The sequence below is a fragment of the Gymnoscopelus microlampas genome (genome assembly GCF_963454915.1).
Source record: "Gymnoscopelus microlampas genome assembly, chromosome: 3".
Classification (NCBI taxonomy): domain Eukaryota; kingdom Metazoa; phylum Chordata; class Actinopteri; order Myctophiformes; family Myctophidae; genus Gymnoscopelus; species Gymnoscopelus microlampas.
The window spans coordinates 21,887,465-21,911,062 of NC_139940.1; the positions used below are offsets into that span (position 1 = coordinate 21,887,465).

General features: G+C 38.9%; 1 protein-coding gene across 1 annotated transcript; it reads right to left on the reverse strand.

Annotated features, from left to right (window-relative positions):
• Window positions 1–17,186: 17,186 nt before the first annotated feature.
• Window positions 17,187–23,361, reverse strand: apom (apolipoprotein M; the record flags this gene model as incomplete). The annotated part of the gene is made up of 5 exons (XM_084052260.1): window positions 17,187–17,299; window positions 20,261–20,395; window positions 20,704–20,774; window positions 21,196–21,338; window positions 23,290–23,361. 5 exons carry the CDS (start codon window positions 23,359–23,361, stop codon window positions 17,187–17,189), a joined length of 534 nt encoding a protein of 177 aa, XP_083908386.1.
• Window positions 23,362–23,598: the final 237 nt, after the last annotated feature.

Below are 23,598 nucleotides of genomic sequence, written 5' to 3' on the forward strand. Positions count from 1 at the left end.
TGTCAATTACTGGAAAGTCGGACGTCGAGAACCACAGAAAAGGGAGTTCGAATTTCAAGGGAAAGTGTGCCCACTGCCCATATAATATAATCAATTGCATGTGTCTGCTTGCTCATACATAAGTTAGTTATCATGAGTTTAATATGGAAGGTTAAGAGAACGGAATAGGGGCAACCATGGGAAAAGAATAGATCAGTGGTTCTCAATCTTCTTTTAGCTCTGGACCACATCTCACTTAGCAGAACCTCTGCCCCACATTTTTCAGATCAGCCTGTCATAGCGCCACCATGAGGTCAACTTTTGCAAAACACATTTTTTTATATTACTCCTACAGATTCTGTCCGAAAAACACGCAAATCGGTACACAGTATCTCCATAGCCTGCACCGATCTGCGTGAAACTCTGCATGTATACTCCCTAGAGGCCAAGGAAAAACCTTTGCCCTGCATTTTTCACATATGCCTTTTAGAGCGCCACCAGGAGGCTGAGTTTTGTAAAACAATTATTTTGCTCTTACTCCTTCAGATTCTGTCCAAAATCGGTACACAGTATCTCTATAGTCATGTGATCAAAATGGATGTGTACGATATTTCATATTCCATCCTACTTGGCATTCAAAGTTTGCAGGATAGGTCCGTTTTGAACAAAATTCCTCAATATCATGAACGCAGTGTGCGATTTCCGTGAAATTTTGCACGCACATTCCCACTAGGCCGAGGAAGAAATGCCACCCTTTTCACATTGGCCTGTTATAGCGCCACCAGCAGGTCTAATTTAGCAAACCAATTTTTTGAACAAAATGCCTCAAATCATGAATGCAGTGTCCGATTGCCGTGCAAGGCCTAAGAAGAAATGGCACCCTTTTCACATTGGCCAATTATAGCGCCACCAGGAGGCCATATTAACCTACCTGACCTGGCGGAGGAGCACCTTTTCTAGTTTAATTTGAAGCTTTTCCCCCCACACCACGCCCATATCCCCCCTCCCAACACAACAGTGGTCCCCACTGTTGATTCTTAGTCAGGGTGGTGGTCCCTGGTTCATAATCAGTTGAAAACCCCTGCACTACACCACAAAGACACCCATGTACCCGTCAAACTACTTCAAAAACGACAATGACGTCCACAATCACAACACCAGAGGGAACTCCACAAATCATGTTCAACCCAGATTTGGCTTTAAACAAGGGATACAATTTGTTCTACTGCTATCCCTATGCCACAAAAATGTGGAATGCCCTACAGACAGTCATACATTTTTTTAAATCCTTACTCTCCTTCAAAACCGCTCTAAAAGAGCACTTACAGGTGGCTGCAATTCAGAACTGGCCCCTGTAAAAAGTTAACGCAAGTATTCAATCAATCAATCAATCCAATTTGTAGGCTGGAACGGATCCAGCCTTTAGATTAGCAAGTTACAGCAAACAGAAAAGCAAAATGTAGAGTTCCAATTGTCCCTCCAAGCTATGGGATGTTGACTTTTCACAATACATACAAGTAGGCTACACTGGCCATATACTGGGCTTTGACCCAGTCTTGTTTGTAAATAAACTATGCACATCTACATTTCTGTCTTCATCTTCTGTCAGCCTCCTGGTAGGGGTCATATTAGATATGATGTCACACTTTGAACTTGAAAGTGCCATTGTTAGTATCCAATTATTCATACGTAGTCAGACCCTCCGTCGCTGGAAACGATGACGTAACACAAGTCAGAGCAAGTCAGCCCTTGGATGGCAGGGGAAGACTTATGAATATTTAATCATGATTCATAACACTAACACTTGACACAAGGCAGGCAGAGGTCACAGAGTGACGCTTCATAAAATGCTGCATACTCTGATTGGCTGGGAAGATGAAATAAGCTCGGTTACCACGGAGATGCACAAGACTATACATTCACTTCCTTGTTTACATTTTCTGGTAAGCTGCCAGTGAGTTGCAGACGGTATCAATGCTCAAAACGCAGAACATTGTGAGACACGTAAGTGTGTCATTCTTGTTGCTCAAAGCATAAATTGACCTTTAGCGAGGCGATAGCCGAGCGAGTGCCTGCAGCAAGCGGTGCTCTGACTGCATAGCCGACTCAGCGCCTTCCGAGTTGCATACTGATAGGATAGAAAATAGAAATCCATTGTTCATGTAGAAATTGCAAATAGTACTTGACAATAAGTCCATAAATGTATTTTTGGTCCAGAAATGTCGACATTCAAGATGGTTTAGGAATGCCAACATTTTCCGTCCACCATTAAAAACCAAAATGAATCCTGGAACATGATTGGATGGCTCCGAATACAAGGTCAAACCCTGCAATCGGTCACTTTTTTGTGTTAGGGTGGTGGTCCTTGAAAGGAGGTAGAGCCCACACACCATTCTCCAGGAAAAGGATTTACTTTAATTAGCAACAACGTTTCGATCTCACAGGATCTTAATCAGGTCAGTATGGTGGTGGTACTTTTCAATAGTTGTGCCTCAGAAGTTAAATAACTGCAAGAGAAGACTATAGCATCATTAATTTGACTCATTACCTCGGATTGCACAATAAATGTGTTTTCCAGGAGGTAGAAATTAATGGGAAACAAAGGAAAACAATATAAAACAAAACTGCATTTGTGCTGCATGCATAGTAAGATCTGAGGGTTGAAAACTGATGTCATTCTCAAAACATGAAATTGAAGCTCCTAGGATTTAATTGTCTTGGTTGATCTCATAGTCATTTGAAGTCAAATTAAATGGATTTATGGGACACTTTTCACTAACTGTTTTGCAAAGAGGATACAAATAGCTATAGATACACATACATTCAGCTTTCAATAGTTCCTGTCCTTATGTTTCTAGCTTGAGAGGAACAACATACCCCTGGGACAAAACAATACACAATGTTATGTTACTTACTTATACAGAGGGTGCTTTAACTACTTAAACCCCAGATTGTCGATCTGCTATTTTCAGCGTCAAACAAAACAGAAAAGACACTAGTATTGAGCCCTGAGGGACTCAGGTTACCCATACTGTATGGGGTTGAAGTGGTTAAGTTCAAACAGTCCCCGTCTGATGGAGCAATGAGAGCAAGGATGTTGGAGCCACAGTGACTAATATTGCACCAAATGTGGTTTCCTGTCTTGTGCTTGTTGCTAGTGCCTGCAAGACATAAAGCCTAATTAAATGTAACTTGCAGTAAACCGCGGTTGTAGTTTTACACAGATTGGATGCATAGACCTTAGGCAAATGCATTCAGAAATGTTTTTTTTTATGTTAGCGCTGTCAAGGTCTTGAAAGTCATTGGAAGCTCACACCCTAGGTGGGGTTGGCGAAAGGGCCTTTCTGTGTGGAGTTTGCATGTTCTCCCCGTGTCTCCTAGGGTAGGTACCCTCACAAAAAACATGCAGTAATCCTGGTCACTAATACTGCCTCCCCCTGGCCAGCCGGGGCGCCTGATGGAGGGGAAGGGAACTGGTTGGAATAACGTGTTCCTTCCACGCGCTACGTCCAACCAGGGAAACTCTCCCCTGTCAGGTGATAAGAAGGTCAGTTGGCTCTCATGCATTGAAGGAGGCATGAGCTCGGCCCTGGCCTCCCTAGGTTGGCAGAGGGAAGGTAGTGCCCAGGATTACACGCTTAGGCATTGGCACTGGGTGAAAAATATAGGGGTTACAAAATCGTGGGATAAAAAAAAAAAAAAAAGTCATTGGCGATATATTCTTGCAAAGCTTTTATTGTCATCGCAGGTACAATGGATTTAATATCTGCAATATCCGAATCTGAGTCAATGCACTAAAATAAAATGATAAAAACAAAATAATTTGGGATAACTAGACCAAATACATGTACAGTATAATACACAAGCACAAATCTGAATAAAAAGTGTTTGTAAAGACTATGCGATGCAATGTTAAAATAATAGCATGTATTGTATGCAAAACATTTAACAGTTTATGTATTTGTGTTGGGGGATGGTGGCGCCAGTGCACCACTGTGTGGTCAGTGGCTTTTTAACAGTTGTATGTTAAGCTTTTCCTATACAGAAAGTATTTCTTATTAGTCATTTGTATACTCTCCACATGAATCACAATTAATAAATTACACAATCAAATAACAGTTAAAATAATTCTGAACCTAAACAGCAAAACAATTTACATGAATCTGAATATAGCTTAATTGTTCACAATGCCCGCAAAACTCCACACACTTTTCCACAAGGATATTCAGTTGGAATACATAACTGCAAATGCTGCTGTTTCTTGTTCAATGCAGAGGGCCAGTGACTGCCTTTGTTGATTTAGATTTGATAGGCACCCCAATATGTATTTCGTGCGTCAGCTCGATACTTGTTTGTGATATCTAATCGGACACTATCACCATCCTGGAGCCTCACCATCTTGGCCATTGACACTGTACCCTCTCCCTCATTAGAATAGACACCCTCAAACAGCACCCTCTCACTTTTGTGAACACCATTTCCATAAAGAGTGACTGTTTTTTTCTTCATGTTTTGATGCTCTGCCTCAGTTGGAATCTTGAAGAAGGTGACATAAGCATAGAAGAAGTAAACACCGTCCCTTCTGCAATGGATGGAGTTGTTCTGGAGGATGAGGGAGTAGGGCTCGAAGGCACCAAGAACATCGGTCTGCCATGAGTGTCCATCTGAGACAGGATGAAAGCAGGTGATTAAGCAAACCTATATTCAAAGTATACTTCAGTGATATGACATGTATCATGATGAAAGCCTACTTAAGTTCACCACAGAGAGTTTTAGGAAATGGCATAAAGAGGCCTCCCCGCTTTAAGCTGTTGTTTCATTACAATTTACAATTTAGGCATTTGGCAGACGCTCTTAATCCAGAGGGATTTACAGTAAGCATAATAAACATGAGTTAATACATCAAATGCAGAAAGATAGTCATCTAGGATCATAGGTAAACCAAGAATCTATAGCATCAGTCTAAACAGTATAATATCAAAAAAAGAAATAATCTGCACATTGAAATTATACAAACTGTAGGATGCCAGGTCAACAAATGAACCTGGCATCTGTCTAAATAACTAATCTAAATTACATTTTAACCTTTGCATATGTCTGCAAGGTCGTCAAGGCTAGGGCAAGTACTACAGGCTAGAATTATCACATTATCCATTACCAGTCATCTCATCATAACACCTTGAACACTGTACACTCCTACACAGGTTCAAATCAGGTTTATTTGAAGACATCAATAAAGAGTTGTACACTTCGTCCCACACTCTCTTCGACACATTTTTAGTTCTGTGGAGCAACATAGTCATGCAAAGTGTGAACGAGCAGCTCTTAGCAAACTCTTTTTGTCTCTGTGGGCTGTGGGTAATTACACCTCGCTGTATTTGCAGCTCAGCTTTGGGTTTGTTGTGGTTCTTGGAACCCACTTCACACAGGAAAAAGACAGTGAAGTAGGAGGAACAATACAATAATGGAAACATGACAGGACTGTGTCTTATCTTCCTTATTTGTGTGTGTGTGTGTGTGTGTGTGTGTGTGTGTGTGTGTGTGTGTGTGTGTGTGTGTGTGTGTGTGTGTGTGTGTGTGAGACCGTGTGTGTGTGTGTGACCGTGTGTGCCTGAGTGCGTGAATACATGCATTGTGTAACATTAAGCACATATAGTTTGTGTATAACAAAACAAGTACATCACTTAATATCACCCTTAAGTACAGCTTTAGATAAAGCATGACTTTGTCGCTCCCGGAAAATAACAGATTTTCAAGTTAACAATATGATGTGATGTGTAAATCATACATTAGACTTTAGGCTTGCAAGATTTAAATAGTCATTTTTGGGAGGTCAGGCCATCATCACACCTTCTATCATACCCTATCCACTCCTGTCATCTACATCTACAGTAATAACTCAAACACAATAGCTAGTAGCTACACCTAAAACAGGGAAACGAACACAATGGCTATTTGCTAAATGTCTAAATTGTTGACAACAGAGGAAGGGATATCAATTAGCAGCTTGAAATTAACAGAACATCTGAATCACACAAGAGAGAAGTGTAAACAGCATACCAGACCATTAAATGAAGTATACTTACTCAAAGTTAGCTGGATGTAGGAGAGTGGAGGACCTGGAACACAAACCTTGTTTTTTATTCCTGCACTGATATTGTGTACAGAACACCACTTCACACATCAGTTCTCCCATTTGTACCTTTCACTGCATGGAGTGAATTCTGCAACTCGGTTCAAGGAGACAACTCGAGCTGTGCTTGATAAATAAACTTTGAGTTGAGTTGAGTAGACACATTATGCATTATTTTCACTGCAACACACATCCAACTACATCATTTTGTAATAAGGTGATCTATGTAACCCATTCAATCCGGGAACGCATCTGTGTCATTTAAAGATTTCTTTGGCTATTCAAAATTAGCAGATATACAAGCTCATTGAGTGCCGCGCTATGAGCTTGTAGATCTGCTATTTTTGAAAAAACTATTGTGAAAATGTGTTCAAATCTTTGAATATATAGATACCGGTACATGTTTAACTCAAATCTTTGCTTCTGGGGGGTCCCTGGAGCAACATATTTTGAGATGGGGGTCCGCTGCCAAATACATATCATTTTGGGGGTCCTTGACATGAAAACGTTTGAGAACCACTGATTATAGCAACATACATTTTTCCCCCAAAAAAAGGATTTAGAAGACATTTGAATCCTCAGAAGCAAAGATTTGACTTACAAATGTTCGCTTCAAAAATATATATATTCAAGATTTGCACACATTTTCATGATAAAAAAAAAAAAAAACAGATCTACAAGCTCGTAGCGTGCCACTCGGTGCCACGCTATGAGCTTGTATATCTGCTATTTTTGAATTGGCAAAGAAATCTAAAAATGACATACAGATGTGTTCCTGGTCTTAAAGGGGTAAGCTGTAGAATGCAATTGGTCACTCTCACTCTGCTATGCCACTGCTCCACTGCTCAGATTGCGAGCATTGCCGTACAATTATTACTGCTGATTACCTTTCCAGCATTTCATCACCTCCACCTCCTTCCCCCAGCATTCACCTCTGATTCTAGATTTCCCCTGAGGGAAGTTCACTATTGTCCTGGCAAATTCAATCCACATTCACCTTCAGGTAAATGTGTTTTTTTTTACTGAGTTGAGTTGTCTGACTGACATATCTGTTTTGAAAAGTCTGGTGCTCGTAGACATGATAGTTATAGCTCACGTCACAATAAATCATTCATTAACTTCTTATAGATTTCTCATATCGAGGGATCGTAAAGGGTTTTAAGAATAAAAATGTTGTACTTACCATCTGATTTAAAGTGTGCAACTGTGGCTGCAAACAAAACAGCTTCAAGTTAGATGTGTTCCTGTCACTTTTAATTTTATATATTATTGGCAATACCATTCAAACGCCTTTATATAACCAATTTAATACAGGCAAAAAAAATGGAAAACTGATTATTTTCAACAATGTCATGATAAATGTAACCATAACAACAACACTGGTACTGTACAGTACTAATTGGCCTAATACATACCCGGAGTTGTGTCGTTTTCTGGTATATGTGTAGAGGAGCCATCCTTGAAAAATGGAAGTCAAAGCATCACTTTGGGATCATAATCACCTTCTCTTTTTCCTCTACATCATCATCATCATCATCATCATCCTCCTCATCATCAGTTTAAAGTCAGAAATGTGATGAGATCGCTGTAATCTAATTAGAAGACCTCAGCATCAGGGGGATGCTGCCACCTAGAGGCATTCAAATTAGATTAAATGTGCCCTGTCAGTGAGCAGCTTCTATCCATCCATTACAGTGAATTATAATTGCATACCATTAAATGTATTAGGGGAAAAGCATATATTGTAAATCAAATCAAAGGCTATTGGGGCAAAAGACAGACTACGCCGTTTAAAAGAAAAATGACATTCTGCTTGTGAAATTGTTGATACTTTTCTGTAATCATTCACATGATTACAATAATCATGTAAATGATGACAATATTGTTTTTTTTAATCCAGAGTTAATGTATTAAGGCTTAAACAGCTAATTAATATCATGTTCTATAGAATTAATCAAAATTAACTTGAACTATTCTGATTATTTTAGTGAGCATGATTAATCCAGTGGACATCACTTCGCTGGTTACAAACAGGTGATCATTAGTCATTGTTGACAGATCACATTTTGACTAATAAGGATTTATACTTTGTCGTACGATTACTTTGCTTTATGAAAATGACGTACCCTCTTTTTTTCAGTTCAGAACAATAACAAGCCATAAATGGTTGTTTATTACAGTCTAAATTAAACCTTACCACTGATCTGAATATACCACGATAGATGTGCATACCTTGTTGGTTGAGCTTAAAGTGAGAACTGCAGCCATAGTCACCACAGCCACGGTGAGGATGCCACACCACAACCACAGCCATCGGTATCTAGAGGACCTTGACTGTCCCCCCATCCTGGGCACAAACATAAACATAAACATAAACATAAACATAATATACTACAGATGTCTACTGCTGTAGAATTCACTATAGTCTAGCAGGGTCAATTCTCAATTGTCAGTAAAAATATATATATTTTGTACATAAATTGACAGTCAGCAAAACAGTCTCCCAAAATGAGGATTATGAGCCATCAGGAGTCAAGTGTATTTGGCCTATATGCAGTACATTTACCAGAATCACCTCTTCAGACCCTAGCCTACCTCACCCCTACCCTCACTTATTTCCAGTACCACTTATTGTTGCCTATTTTCATAGATGCCAGTTATACTATGCAGATTTATGTTGCTTACTTGCTCACACATGCTATGTTTTAGATAGATGTATAGGCTACTGTTTGCTTGTCCACGAATGTTAAGCATGTTATTTGGATAGCATGCTATTTTGGCAGATTTTAATTAGATTTGTTTTACCTGATGTCTTAATTAATTATTGCAGTTAATTGATTTTTGCACTCTATTGCCTTACATTTACCTACCCTGTCTTTTGCTGATAAGGCTCATCCCACATGCTCCGATCTTGCACTTTGTAAGTTGCTGGATATGACCATCTGCTATATGTACATGCACCTAGTAGAACCTACACAGACAAATGTGTGAGTAAGAGAATGACACTCTCACTCACATAAGTTCAGACCACATCGCCGTCTACCTCCTCTTCGCTGGAAATTCACCTACTGGAGGTGTGGGTGATTTCCCTTTTCAACCACAGTGTGGCTTGTATGTGCTATTTCTGTTTGAAATATGTCGGTGTGTGTGATTGAAATTGTTCACAGGTCATTTTGCCAATCAACATATCAAATACAAACATTTACAACACAATTATTTGAATGCAAGCTTTTAAAATGTTATCCACTTTACAACAATGCTCTTTTTGAACAGTATATACTGTATATACTGTAGTAGGTCCTAAAGAGAGGCTGAGAGGTTGTGATGGGAATGGTGGCAAAGAAAGGAGCCAGTTATAATATTATTATTTGTAATAAGAAAACTTTGTTGTTGACTAATCAGGTATGACCAAAGTAATTTCAAGATTGTTTAGGAAATGTACTGTAGAATAACTGTATGCAAGACAAACTACAACATTGAATCCTATTATGCTCTTAAACATTGATTGCTTTTTTTTGCAAACTTACTTACTTTATTAGTATTCAATCAACTAAGCCCCTATATGCATACGAATATCACCAATGAATGGATGACCCAACAAACCAATCAATCAATGTAGCAATTATTCACACATTCTAATACAGCCACTATGAACTTTAGGTTAATGTCTAAAACTAAATGTACACCAATACCCAACAATATATTTTTAAATTACCTAAAATGTTATGTGAATGAAAATGAAGTGAATCTAGCCTCAACTCACCTGGTGTGTGGTGTTGTCACTGTCCAAATACCTCTGGCTGCTGTGTGTTTTCGCAAGTAATTCTATAATGTACTTTACCAGGGTTTTCCCTTAAACACAGGCTTATAATATAGATGAGATGGTTTTGTTGAGTCGTGGTTGGAAAGGGAAGAGGGAGGGAACAAACAATGTAGGTTACTCCAAATATGATCTTCATAGTATAGACATCCTGTGGTCACATAGAAACCATCTTGAGAATGTCAGTGAAACCTTTATTGGACTGATGAAACCAAAAGGATGCAGTTGTATAAACTAGGTGCAGCACATGTCTGATGCTGATATAGTTTATTCGGTGAAAACTAGAAACGGCTTTCTATCAGTGGGATTTAGTTCCATCAAGAATCTCAGCAATAGATAATGAACAGGGGAAAGGGTTTGTGAAACTGAATGAAGTCCAATAGATCATTCTCTAGATACATATCCGTGGCAAGCTCCCACATTGACATGGTATTGTATAGTAGGCGGTTTGTGTTTCCCCGTGTTTGTAGGTCAGTGTGTTTGCATACAAATATGACAAGCATGGGGACTTTCTCTTCATCCCTAAACGTGCATTTGTGCTGTGATGATGCCAGATTCAAGAATGTGTTTGTTACATCTCATAGCAGTACACAATAGAAAATGTGGCTTGATTTCGGTTCCTCAATATTGTGATAACAACTAGAAAGTGGTGGTCTTATTTGCAACTGATTTTTATTGGAGTTAACCAGGATCATTCCATGCTGGCCCCTCCCATGTCTGTGTTGGAGAAAGTTTTGGTTAAAAACCCATTCGGAAGGGGAATACTATCAGAATTTTATTACATTACAGTACATTACAGTCATTTAGCAGACGCTTTTATCCAAAGCGACTTACAATAAATGCATTCAACATAGGTAGGGAACGAAAACTACTAATCACCTTAAGTGCATTTTCTGTATGTACAAGTACCCGTTGTACCTGCACCCGTCTCTAAACCTGGAGGTTGAAACCTGCAGTTGTTAAACAGCTATTTATTATGGCCAGAATGAGCTGGCAAGTGGCAAATGGTGACATAAACGGTAAACCTATTTCAAAAGCTATGATGGAATAAAGTCTGAGGGACAGTTGGTGGGTTTTACATGTGAGACCACCTCAGACAGTTGCTGAATGATGTCTCTGAAAGGTCAGAGAGTGGAGATGAGATGAGTGATCTTATCTTATGTTGTTAATTTTATTGATGAAGAAATTCAGAAATGTCTCACATGTATCTGTATTGGAAGCAGACGCACACACGCACGCACGCACGCACGCACGCACGCACGCACGCACGCACGCACGCACGCACGCACGCACGCACGCACGCACGCACGCACGCACGCACGCACGCACGCACGCACGCACGCACGCACGCACGCACGCACGCACGCACACACACACACACACACACACACACACACACACACACACACACACACACACACACACACACACACACACACACACACACACACACACACACACACACACACACACACACACACACACACAGGCGTACACACTGACATTTAAAAAAAAAGTGTATACCGTCTACTAGCCACTTCATCCATTGACCACACGCAAGCGTATAGCCTATACCCGCACATGTCGTGCAGGGAATAATTATCGTATACCCTCCAAAAAAACCTAGAACACACCACTGCATGACTGCATATTGTTTTTGTGTTTAAAGGGATTATGAAAATGGTTTATCTATAGGATGTATGACAAATAAGACTGATATGGTGATTAATCATGTAACATTTGTACTGTACTATATAATTATTTTTAAAATACTGTGAGCTAGTAATTAGTGTGGCCGTCTGGGAATTTGAAATTCTATGGTTCGATCAAGGCTTAGTGTCAAAGTGTGTCATACTGATCCCCAACCATTCCTCGGGTGCTGTATTAATAGCACCCTCTGTTACTAATAGTTAGGATGGGTAAATGCAGAGGACGAATACCAGGTATATGCAAATGTACTTGGAAATACCCAAACTAAAGGGGACCAAACCATGATTATTATGATGAAGAGTGAAAGTTATATTTCCATTCAAATGCATAAAACAGACCTTACATTTTGAATTCTGATCATTTAAGAATATATCCACAGTGCCTATATTTCATCTAGTTAAATTACAGACAATGTTTATGTGAGCATATCTAACATAGATTACAGTTTGAATCTTTCAAACATATTGTGAATGTGATATTCATCCAGAAGTAGTGGGCAAATACTAATTTCATCCATCCTTTAAGAACTACAGGATGTATTTTCAAATACTTTACAGTGATTATGTAAATGCTCAGGCATAATTGTGTTGTCCCAGTTCTTAAACACGTCAAGAGTGCTAAAAAGTTAATTGATCCAGAACCAGTATGGTTAGATGGTCATTTTAAAGTTACAATTATTTGGGAGCACTTGAACAAGTGTGTTGACTTTTTTGCCCGGTCCAGCACATTAAGACGTCTTTTATTGTGGATGTGAGTGATGAAATAATCTTCAATAGATGAAAAGTGAATACTTGATATTCTTTGGTTTGAAAATAGTGTGAGCTCGTAGGGAGTGAAAGTACATTTCTATTTCACTTTCCTATATATTCTTGGTTTCACAGTCCATGGGACATCCCCATTCAACCAGCCTGTGCTTTCCTGGACATCTTAAATGTCACCCACTCTTTTAGACACACACATGCAACACGAAAGTGAGGAGAAAGAGACGTTGCAGATTGGGTGCTGTCCCCACTCAAAGCAACAAGAAACAAACAAGGCATTTTAGGCCCTATAGTTCAACTTCCCTAAAGTACAAGTTGAACTATGAAACTCATGAAAGGAGAAGTAGCCATTGGCTTTCTGACACATAACATAACCCCCCCCCCCACACACACACACACACACACACACACACACACACACACACACACACACACACACACACACACACACACACACACACACACACACACACACACACACACACACACACACACACACACACACACAGCCACCCCCAACATAGTGGAATTCAATTACTTATTTTAGAGGTCCATGTATGATATTAAAGGTCATCTAAACTTTGATCATAGTGGAGAGATGGGTTTTGTGAACCTCCCTCATCGTCTTTCTATTCATTTTTTTTTAATTGAATTTTCAAAATGGTACAGGATGGTGCAATATGACAAAAGTCTTTCTCTTTTTACAAAAATGATTAAACCATTTACCACTTATCAATTAAACTGTACTCGTAAACATCTGGTGTTTTCTGCCTGTGTAGAGCTGTTTTCTATACAAAGTCTTTCATCTGCTTTGGCACTGTATATCAAAAGAGGAATTTTGAAACAAGAAATAGGCAAGACCAGGCGGTTAGGATCAATTTTCCAACTGACACAACAATGGGTGTTCTGTTCTCTGTGCTTTCTCAGGCCTTTACTTTACTTACTTTATTTGTTTATTTGGACAGGACAATGCATATTAATGGACGTCACATGGACGTAAATACTCCGCAAAGATGCTAGTTTTCATCTGCAGTCCTCACAAGAAACATAAAATCAGAAAACAGATAGACAAACAGTGGAATACATTTACATAACATTACATAGGGAACACAGAATAAAAATAAACCTAAAACAAGATCACAAATGGTTGCAGCTTTGGTTTTCAAGCAACCATCTTTTCAGATTGAATTTAAAAGATGGAAATGTAGCACAATCCCTTATACGCAGAGGAAGGCCATTCCATGCTACACAACCCTGTATTGAGAGGACATTTTGACCGAATGTTGTTTGCCAGTGCGGCACTTCTCCTCGCAATCTCCTCGAGTGGTTGCTCTGGTACTGATTCCCCTATAAGGCTTCTGTTTAATGAATTCACTTAGAGGGGGCCGGCACAGACCATGAAGGGTCTTGTATATGACCCCAACCTGTTTGAAAATGTTAAAGTTATCAAAGCTAAAAACATTTAGCCTCCGGAGGATGTTACAATGATGATATGAGTGAGGCTTCCTGTCAAACACTTTGAGCGCACTCTTGTAGAGCTGTTCTATGGGTTCGAGAATAGTCACGCCTGTGCAAGACCAGTTTGTAAAACAGTATTCAATGTGTGATAGGGTCATACAGTGAAGATAAGATCTGGCAGCTCCAACTGTCAGGAAGGGTCTAATTTGTTTTACATTTTGAAGGTTGAATTTAATCGTATTTGTTTTTTTTAAAGTTAGGGTTGAGTCTAATAGGACTCCGAGGTACTTGAACTCTGGGACAAGTTCAAGTTCCTCCCCACCCAGAAACACACTTGAGGACTCCAACACAACTGGTCTTTTGGAGAAGGCCATGCAGACTGTCTTTTTGGCATTCAAGAGCAGACATGAATCTATAAACCAGTCTTGAATGCTTGTCAGAGCTGAGGTTAAAAGGGCCAGTGAGCTGCTAAGCTTATTTTTTGTCTTATATTCATGCATAATGCTGTCTCTTAACCGTAGGCCCTATTTTCCAAATTTGCATTGTGATGCGTTGTGAGTAGATCTGCTATTGTTTTAAAAAATTCATTTCTTGAAATGTTTTGACAAGTTTTGCCTATTCAAGACCAAAATAGGGACACCAGGGTTAAATGTAGCATTGGCAGGTAGGCCAAAATGTTGACATTTCATGTCTTCTCTAATGAAGTGCTTGTATCAACAAATCAATTTGTCACTCAAAGGTGCAGATGACAGCAAACTGTATTTGACTGTAATAGCAGCCAGGTGATATGTGATAGCACTGACATGGTAAGTTGATTGGATTTGATGTTGCCCTCCTTTCCCCAACATGTCTCATGAATGAATTTTCATTATCTTATTTTAGACTCTAATTCCCATATCTCCACAGCTCATAATTATCTTTTTAAATGTAACACTACCCATCTGAATGTATTTCAATGGTGGTTTGTGAACACCTCTAACCAATACTGTTAAATCAGCATATTTATTCAGTTCATTCAGTCCTAAAACCCAGGAGTGATGGGTTCCTTGCTAGATTTGTAATGCTTTTTTTCTCTCTCGAGCTATGCAGAAAACAAGGTCTGTGGTGAACATGAGCCAGAGAGATCTTCACTTTTTACTCTGACATAAATTACACCTGTTAATATCCCAACCATTATGTTTGAACCGTGTCCTTTTTAAACGTATTAATTGCATGCCTGGTTCAAAAAATATCTTTGTTTGCTACAGAGCAAATTTTCTTAATTTGTCCAAAAAACAAAAATTCCAATGAAAAACTGTAGTAGAAACCCATGGAGGAGGTATTGTCCTGCTTTTATACTTCCTTTATTGTGATCGGGACGCTATATCAGCACAGCAGTGGCATTACGGGGATTCCCCGTCTACCACTGAAATTATATTCTGCCCCCACAGCCCGGTCCCCCCCTCTATATGAAGGCGACAGAAACTTTGATGCATATCCGTCACAAACATGATATGGTTTCTGAGGTGGGAGAATTCACGCTCAAAATATTTTACTGTGGGTGCCCCCGGCCCCCACCACCCACACGAACCCTCATGAACCACGCGTGTCGTGCATTTCCCCTGCAAACTTGTGTTGTGCACTTGCATTTTGCATCTCCCTGTTTGACTTTGGCCTATGACAGTGCTGTTATGTTCTGATGACTATCTATGACTAAGCAGTTTGTACGTCTCTGGTTTGTATGTTGCTCATACTGTAGTTACAGAGATAAACACATGAAACTAACTCACCGGCTTCTCTGTTTTTTTCAAAATGTTACATCTTGTCAAATGGGGTGGCTTAAATTTTGCCTAGGGTTGTATAGGCTGAACCGCCATTGCCATATGCTTGCTGGAAGCAGTCTATACGGTTGACTAAAGTCAATATTTGGACAGTTAGTGAAACATGACACTTACAGGTTGCAGCTTTAACATCCTACAGTACATGACTGAGAAATCACCTAGCCTAATGTATAATAGTGTCATCTTGCAGCTGCAGATTCTAATGTATAAAGCAAAAATGTATAATGTATAACGTATAAACATATTTAAATTAGCACCCAATACTTTGTGGTTAAAGAAATGAAAACCCTCCAGAAAAGAAAAAGGGGGAAAAAAAAGTGGTGCCCTAGGCCAGTGGTGATCAACCTTTTCAGGCCACGACCCCCAAAATAATTATACTTGGAGACCCCCCACCCTGACAAGAATCCATTTATTGACATAATTCTTCATTGGTCGGAAGCCAAACCAATCAAATGAGGCTTTCTGACAGAATGCCCTCTGGGTTAACTTCATGTACTCAAACATTATTCACAACTTTTATCAATTCGCACAAATGAATGCTGCTCAGTGACCGAAAAATTACTGAGAAATTATCCATAACTTTTCTTAATTTGCACAAATGCATGCCGCTCAGTGACCGGTGTATGACCTAAAAGAAATAAAGAATCATGTTATAATACATTATGAATGCATTAATACAATAATATATCAATTAAAATGAATACATTTTTTAGGTATAGGTAATTATTTTATTTGTATCTGACCAATATGCAGTATAGCCTATTTGTTTGTTGAAAAAAGCGTTTATGCAACTTTTGTATTTCCATTAATGAGACAAATATATATATTTTTAGGTTGTATTAGCCAAAGGCAGAACATAACATTGTGATAGACTTTGTCAAGACAAAATGTGTTAAAACAGCCAAAATGAATAACACAAAACAGTGGCTCAGGAGGTAGAGCTGCCATCTTGTAGTCGGTAGCTTTCCTGGTTAAGATCCACTCCTGGCTGGCTGCATGTCGAAGTGAGCTTGAGCAAGACACTGCTAACTGATCCTGATGAGCAGGTTGCCTTGCATGGCTTCCTCCATCGTCACTGTCAGACAGTGTGTGATTGTGAGTGAATGGGTGAATGTGAAATATATTGTAAAGTGCTTTGGAAAAAGGCTCTTTACAAATGCCGTCCATTTACAATTTGTGCAGTGCAAAAGAGACAGGGGACCTTTTACCTAAAGTAAAGGACCTATGTAACAGTTAGATAATGACACAATCTAGGGTGCTTTAAAGCCTAGAACATTTATATACTGTATATAAGGCCTTACTGTAATGATCAGCCATGTGCCATCAACAACCAGTTGTCCTTACTGTAGGTCCAGAGGCCTCGGACCTACCTTGGCAGAACATCCCATCAGGTGCTTCTGACCATGTTGAATGAGCCCCTGTGGGCTCCTTATTGCTCTGGGCCCTAGGTAGTTGCCTACTTTGCCCGTTCATAAAATTGGGTCTTTTTGGTTCAGCTTCTTAAATTAAGGGTTGGGCTTTAGAACAATAGGTCTCAGTTGGCGCAGAGGAGCCCCTGATGTTTGGGCCACAAGGTCAGTCTCTTTGTAACTGACCACAAGTATCACTTCCCCATATACTGAAAAACAGAGACAGAGAAAAAGTTAAAGAGTCTGGATAATGGAGGGGAGAGGAAGTAAACATGATGAAACAATGACCTCACAAGTTGCAATAACTACCAACCAGGCCTGAAATTTCATCATTTTAGGGACAAGGCCATGTTCTCATTTCTTTGAGGGCAGAAAAGCCAAATGCAGGTCAGGAAAGCTGTCAAATAAATCAATGAGTCTCCATGAACTTCCTGACAGATTTATGCCTTCTATTCACAGCACATGAAAATATAATATATGAAAAATATATGTGACAGACAACAGAACTGGAGTGGAAAATAACAAATGTTGAGATAATAAACTAAGCACATGACAAATACTGTATATGACATTATGACATAGTTGAAGCATAGCCTAATCCTGAATGGAATGCACCTTAATTAATTAACCTTAGTTAATCATCAGCACACATTCTCTTCAATTTGTGTAATACCATTGGATGTCACTTTTAAAGAGAAACTTCAGCTAATGATCAACAAAAATGACAAACACATTGTCCTTGATGTTTAACTTATTTATTGGATAAACACATTCCAAACGAATGAATTCCTGAACATCAACGTACTAACTCAATTCATGCTGACTCTGATTAAATACAATACATGGGTGAATTGACTTTGGTGTGTATTTATCCTTGGCGCTATACAAACTGTTAATTTGCAAATATTGTTCTGGCATTTGAGTCAGTGAGGTGGTGAGGTGGTGAGGTTTGAGGAACTGATTCTTATTTGTTGTTTGGGGGGTTCATTTCACTTTTATCTAATCCTCTGGACCAGGCACACGTGGAGTTTTTTTAGGTCATTTGCCCTCCCAAAAGTCAGTCTAGTTCAACACAGACCTATTTCTCATTGTGTTCATACAGTTGAATTTTTGTGATCTAGTTTTATGCTGTTGACAGAGTAGGCCTACAGGGTGAATTGGAACACATGAGTGGGGTCAATTGTGACATGTTATAACTAAATTGACCCCAAGGTGTCAGCCAAGGCACATGAAGTGTTAGCTAAGCACAATAGCACCTACACATCCATGACTGCCACTGACTCTGCTGACCATTGTATTTTGTACTACTGTCAGAATTATCCAAAATATACTGAAGATGGAAATATTTAGTACCACAGAATACTCTTTCATGTATACAGTCACAATGAGGATGGTGAATGTACAGTAGGCCTAGCGGATTTTCATTATTACATGGATTCCAACAAAGCATGTACCAAGTGAGTGACATTAATCTTTAAATCATACTGTGTAACATTTCAGTTCCGATACATAATTACATATACATAGTTTTTGAAAATAGAATTTAATAGTGTTTAAAAAGTTGTAAAAACAAAAATGTTGAATTGTGCAACATAACAGTCAAAGATTATATAAATAACTATTGTTTCATTGAAAATGTTACACAGTATGACTTTAACATTTGTTTTACCTGGCAAAATTGGGCTGTACAAATAACTCCATGCTACAAGTGACTCGAGTCTCTCCTACACGTTAGTTAAAAATAATGTTTGAATTATCGATTGAACGACATATTCAAATCAGCCAGCAATCATTTACCACTTGTTCAAACACATTCTTCACCATCCCACCGGTGTTTATTTTTCTTTATCTACTGCAGTTTTGGGGAACATGCCTGCAGCATCACACCCGTTGTACACCCACCCACACATTACCGTCCTGTTGTTACTTTCACCAATGTCACCAAACAGTCCATTTGTATTAGTAAAGTCTCACAGCAAGAGTCCACGTCAAGCCACAAATCCACATGTTCATGACTCAAATCTAAAGTCTCAAGTCTGAACCTCATGGTTGCACCTCCCAGCCACCCACCCCCTTTAGTTCAGGTGACAGACATGTTAATGCATTCAGAGCTAATATAATTCATCATTCAGCATATTATACCTCAGGTCTTCACATGGCCATTTTATTTCTTAGAACAATGATTCAGTTGGTCTCTATTGTTAGCTATGCTGTTCTACTGTTATGTGTGTTTCTTATGTATATGCTGTATTTCAATAGCTGTATGAATTGTACTCATAGTACAAATTGACAGTAGTTTGCTCAAGAACGTATTGTTTTAAGAATGACGTACACTGTATAAAGGTTTGCATTGTGATAAGTGGTAAAGGTAATTACAAATATCTGGAATATAATATTTCAGTATTTTAGAATGTGCTTGACAGAATGTATTACCTTCATTTCTTTCATTACAGAGAAGGAAGCTGCAGTAAACATTAGTGAAGAAGTTTCCTAGAATTGTGGTGGGTTCCAGTGAACAGAAGGTTAAAAAAATGAAGTTAAAGGAAATTCCTGCAATGAAAATCCTGCAATGCATTGTGGAGATGAGTGAGATAAAAAATAATGACAAAGCAAAATGTAGGATTAAAAAGACCACCAAAGTGAAAGAAACAAAGAAATCGTTGCAAATACCTAAGTGGGTATAGATGTGAGCATTGACATCTATCTGCAAAACTTTTGTTGAGGTAGCCTGACGAACGCATCCATTCCAAGACAAGCATATTCTTTCTGAAATGTTTTCACCACCTCAGGATCCACATCACTCTGACGAGCTATAAGGAAGAACAGTTCAGTAAGGGCACAGTTTGACTGACAATCTCCAGGTAAATGCCTCTTATGCTGTTCTACTGTGTGCTCTATCAGGGTATATTGTGTAATGTGTATACATTCTATTGTATATTACATATAATATTCTAATTGGCTGGTAAAAGCATCTTTGGGCTGTAGCGTATTAGGCGGAAGCACAGCTGTATTTATATTAATTCAAGACAATGTGGGTTCATATCTTTTACACACGTCACCTTCAAGCTCTACTATTGTCCCATACCCTTAATAAAGCTCTCAAGTAGAGAGAATCCAGATCACAGCACTATGTCATGTGGGTCAAAGTATAATGAAGATGAATGACCAACCATAGAGCATTAGTCTGCTGAGGGCATCTTCAGACTCCTTCTCATTCCTCGGAGGCTCTATATCCTGGAGAATGATGCACTGGGAGCAGTTCAACCCTTCCCCGCTCCACACCAGGGTCCGCCGCAAAGGACTCCCTGGATCAACACCAACAAAGTGGGAATTGTGTGTGTGTGTGTGTGTGTGTGTGTGTGTGTGTGTGTGTGTGTGTGTGTGTGTGTGTGTGTGTGTGTGTGTGTGTGTGTGTGTGTGTGTGTGTGTGTGTGTGTGTGTGTGTGTGTGCGTGCGTGCGTGCGTGCGTGCGTGCGTGCGTGCGTGCGTGCGTGCGTGCGTGCGTGCGTGCGTGCGTGCGTGCGTGCGTGCGTGCGTGCGTGCGTGCGTGCGTGCGTGCGTGCGTGTGTTATAGGTTACTGTTAATGCAGCTATTTTAGCTATTGTTAATTACCTTCCAGTTCCATGTCATCTCTCCCAGGATGAATATGATAAGTCCATGTGGCATTGTGACACTTATCTCCACTAAAATCAAAAGGGACACATTGAATAGTATTTGGATAAACAAATATAAATGTACCTGTTCTTACATACAACAACAAAAAAATTGCTTCCACATAATATGATAGCAAAACTGAGTTTCTGAAAAGCAGCTTTCAAACATGAAGATTATAAAGTAAATCAGTAAGTGTAAGAAGTGAGGATGTACTTCTTTCTCACATAAAAACAGACAGCTCTCCCATCTTAAATATTCAAACTGTACTGTTGTTATTAGGTTACCTGTTCAGACAATAGTTACACGCTAAGTGCCAAGATCTGCACACAAACATAATATTGTTTTGGTTGTGTTAATAAAGAGGATCCTTCTTTTCATCTTGTGAACTTTGATGTTGGCATGCTGCATAATTTGTTCATGTCTATTAGAACAGTAGGTATATTGTCTCACATATGTATGGCTCCAGTTAGCAGCAGAGTGCCTTTGACTGACATCTCCTCTGCCATAAACACAGTACTGTCCATCGGCCTGAACATCTGGATATCAGCCTCTCTGTAACCGACCGCTGCTATAAAGTACCATTTCCCCATATACTGGTGGAAAAAAACAGCACACAGAGAGAAAGATAGAGATTGGATAATGGAGAGGGAGAGAATATTTGTACAGTAGTAACTACTACTAATACTGGAATGAACAGCATTAAAGCTTGAATTCATATTTTATAACAGGCAGTCACTAAATGGAGTGCAAGGATAACACACACACACACACACACACACACACACACACACACACACACACACACACACACACACACACACACACACACACACACACACACACACACACACACACACACACACACACACACACACACACAGCTATACAGTGCCTGAACTTTCAGTGCCTAAATGGCTAATATTTATATAATAAACAATACATTTATGTTCTAAATATTTAATGTATTGTGATATTTTTTCGTAAAAGAAATAAAAGAAATTACATTACAAATCACTTACACCGAAACATGCTAAAGGTTGAATGCCCTCTACTTACAGCAAAGCAGTGAATAAAAGCTAAGAGTACACCTGAAATCAGTGGGATGAATCTTTGCCCCAACATCTTTCTACTATTGATTTCTGATCATGACCAAAAAGCCACAAAAAATACTAAATTAAATTTAACTAAAAAAAATTTAATCTAAATCAAAATGTGATTTTGCATCTTACCTTTTGAGTAGTTAAATTGCTGGCAGACAAACTGACTGGAGTGGAGCAGGGCAGAGATTGTGATAATAAACTAAACACATTGAAAATTAATGACAATGTTTCATTCAACATTGTTGTAGCCTAAGAACGTAAGTCAGGGCACATTCAGTTAGATTTGAGTAATATCCCAGGATGTCACTTTTAAAGAGAGTGGGCATACAGTAGGTAATCATTTACAAAATTCCAAATGAACACACCGTCCTTGAGGTTTGTGGGCATTTGATGACGATAATGTTCTCTTCGTTATTGACTTCTTGAATAAACACATTACAAACTTAATGTTTGTTCAATGCATACTGATTCTGAATAATTTACTATACATACGGGTGACAATAATGAACAGTGGCACTGTACAGGCACAATAAGCTCTATGAAAGACAGGGCAACGTTAATCGATTGACATGGGTTTACTCTGTTTACATACTCAATAAGTCAGTCTGGCAATCATTAAAGGTAGTGTTTCTTTTATTTATAATTGTTAAATATAGCTCTACATTCCAATAGCAATCGTTGCTATAGTGTTTGTGGGTCTCTCCAGCTCTTTAGTAAAGAGAAAATACACTTTCAGGTCAGGATGGCAATTCTATCCAGTCAGGATAAAACTTACACAGGATACAGGATAAGAATGAGTAGATGAAATTGGTTCTGAAACACTATACAATTGAAGCAGATAAATTCATGTTGTGGCGTTCTCTCTCTCTCTCTTGAATGGATAAAATTGGTATCCAATTGGTTAACTATTTGTTTACTGAAGAGCCAGTGAGGTGGGGAGACCGTTAATGAACATACACTCTATAATTATTACAATCAGAATACAGTATAGAGCTTTAACTTTTTTAATGTGCAACTTTTAAACAAAAAAAACAACTTATGAACATTGCTTAGGAAAATATACTTTTGTTCGCAAGTATCCTATGTTGTAATGATACTTAAAGGTAGGGTAAGTGATCTTTTTTTGTAATATTTGTGTTGTTAAAAAGGTTAACATACTATATTCTTATAGTAAACATTGCTACAGAGCGTTTGTTCGGTCACAGGGGTCTCTCCAGCTCTTAAGTAAACAGAATATTGTACATTTTCAGGTAGGTGACAACATTTAAGCCAATCAGGAGAGAGCACTGAAAATGCATTTTTTTTCTGTTTAATAAAGAGCTGTTTAATAATAACACTTATTTTAACCAAAGTAAATCACTTACCCTACCTTTAATTTTATATGGTCATAAAATTCAGGGACTTTGGGACCCTTGTGATCAAATTGTGATGGCCCATGGTCTACTGTAGGAAATAATAGTGGGGCGCAAGGGTAGCAGAAAACATCCTGAGGGCTGTGCCTGGCTCTCAGCCTCATAGTGTTAAGTACAACCCTACATACGTTTATTTCAGTTGTGAAGAAAAAGTACTCTTAAGTAACCTTTCACAGTACATAGTTTAGGAGGCTTCATTGGAATCATCTGCAAAATTTTGCTTAACGGTTACCAATGCTAGGCGTTCATTTATTCTAAATGTCAGGATACTCATACACTGTATGCTGAAACATCCATTACAAGTAGTAAAGTCATGGTAATCACCATGCAATGGATGCATT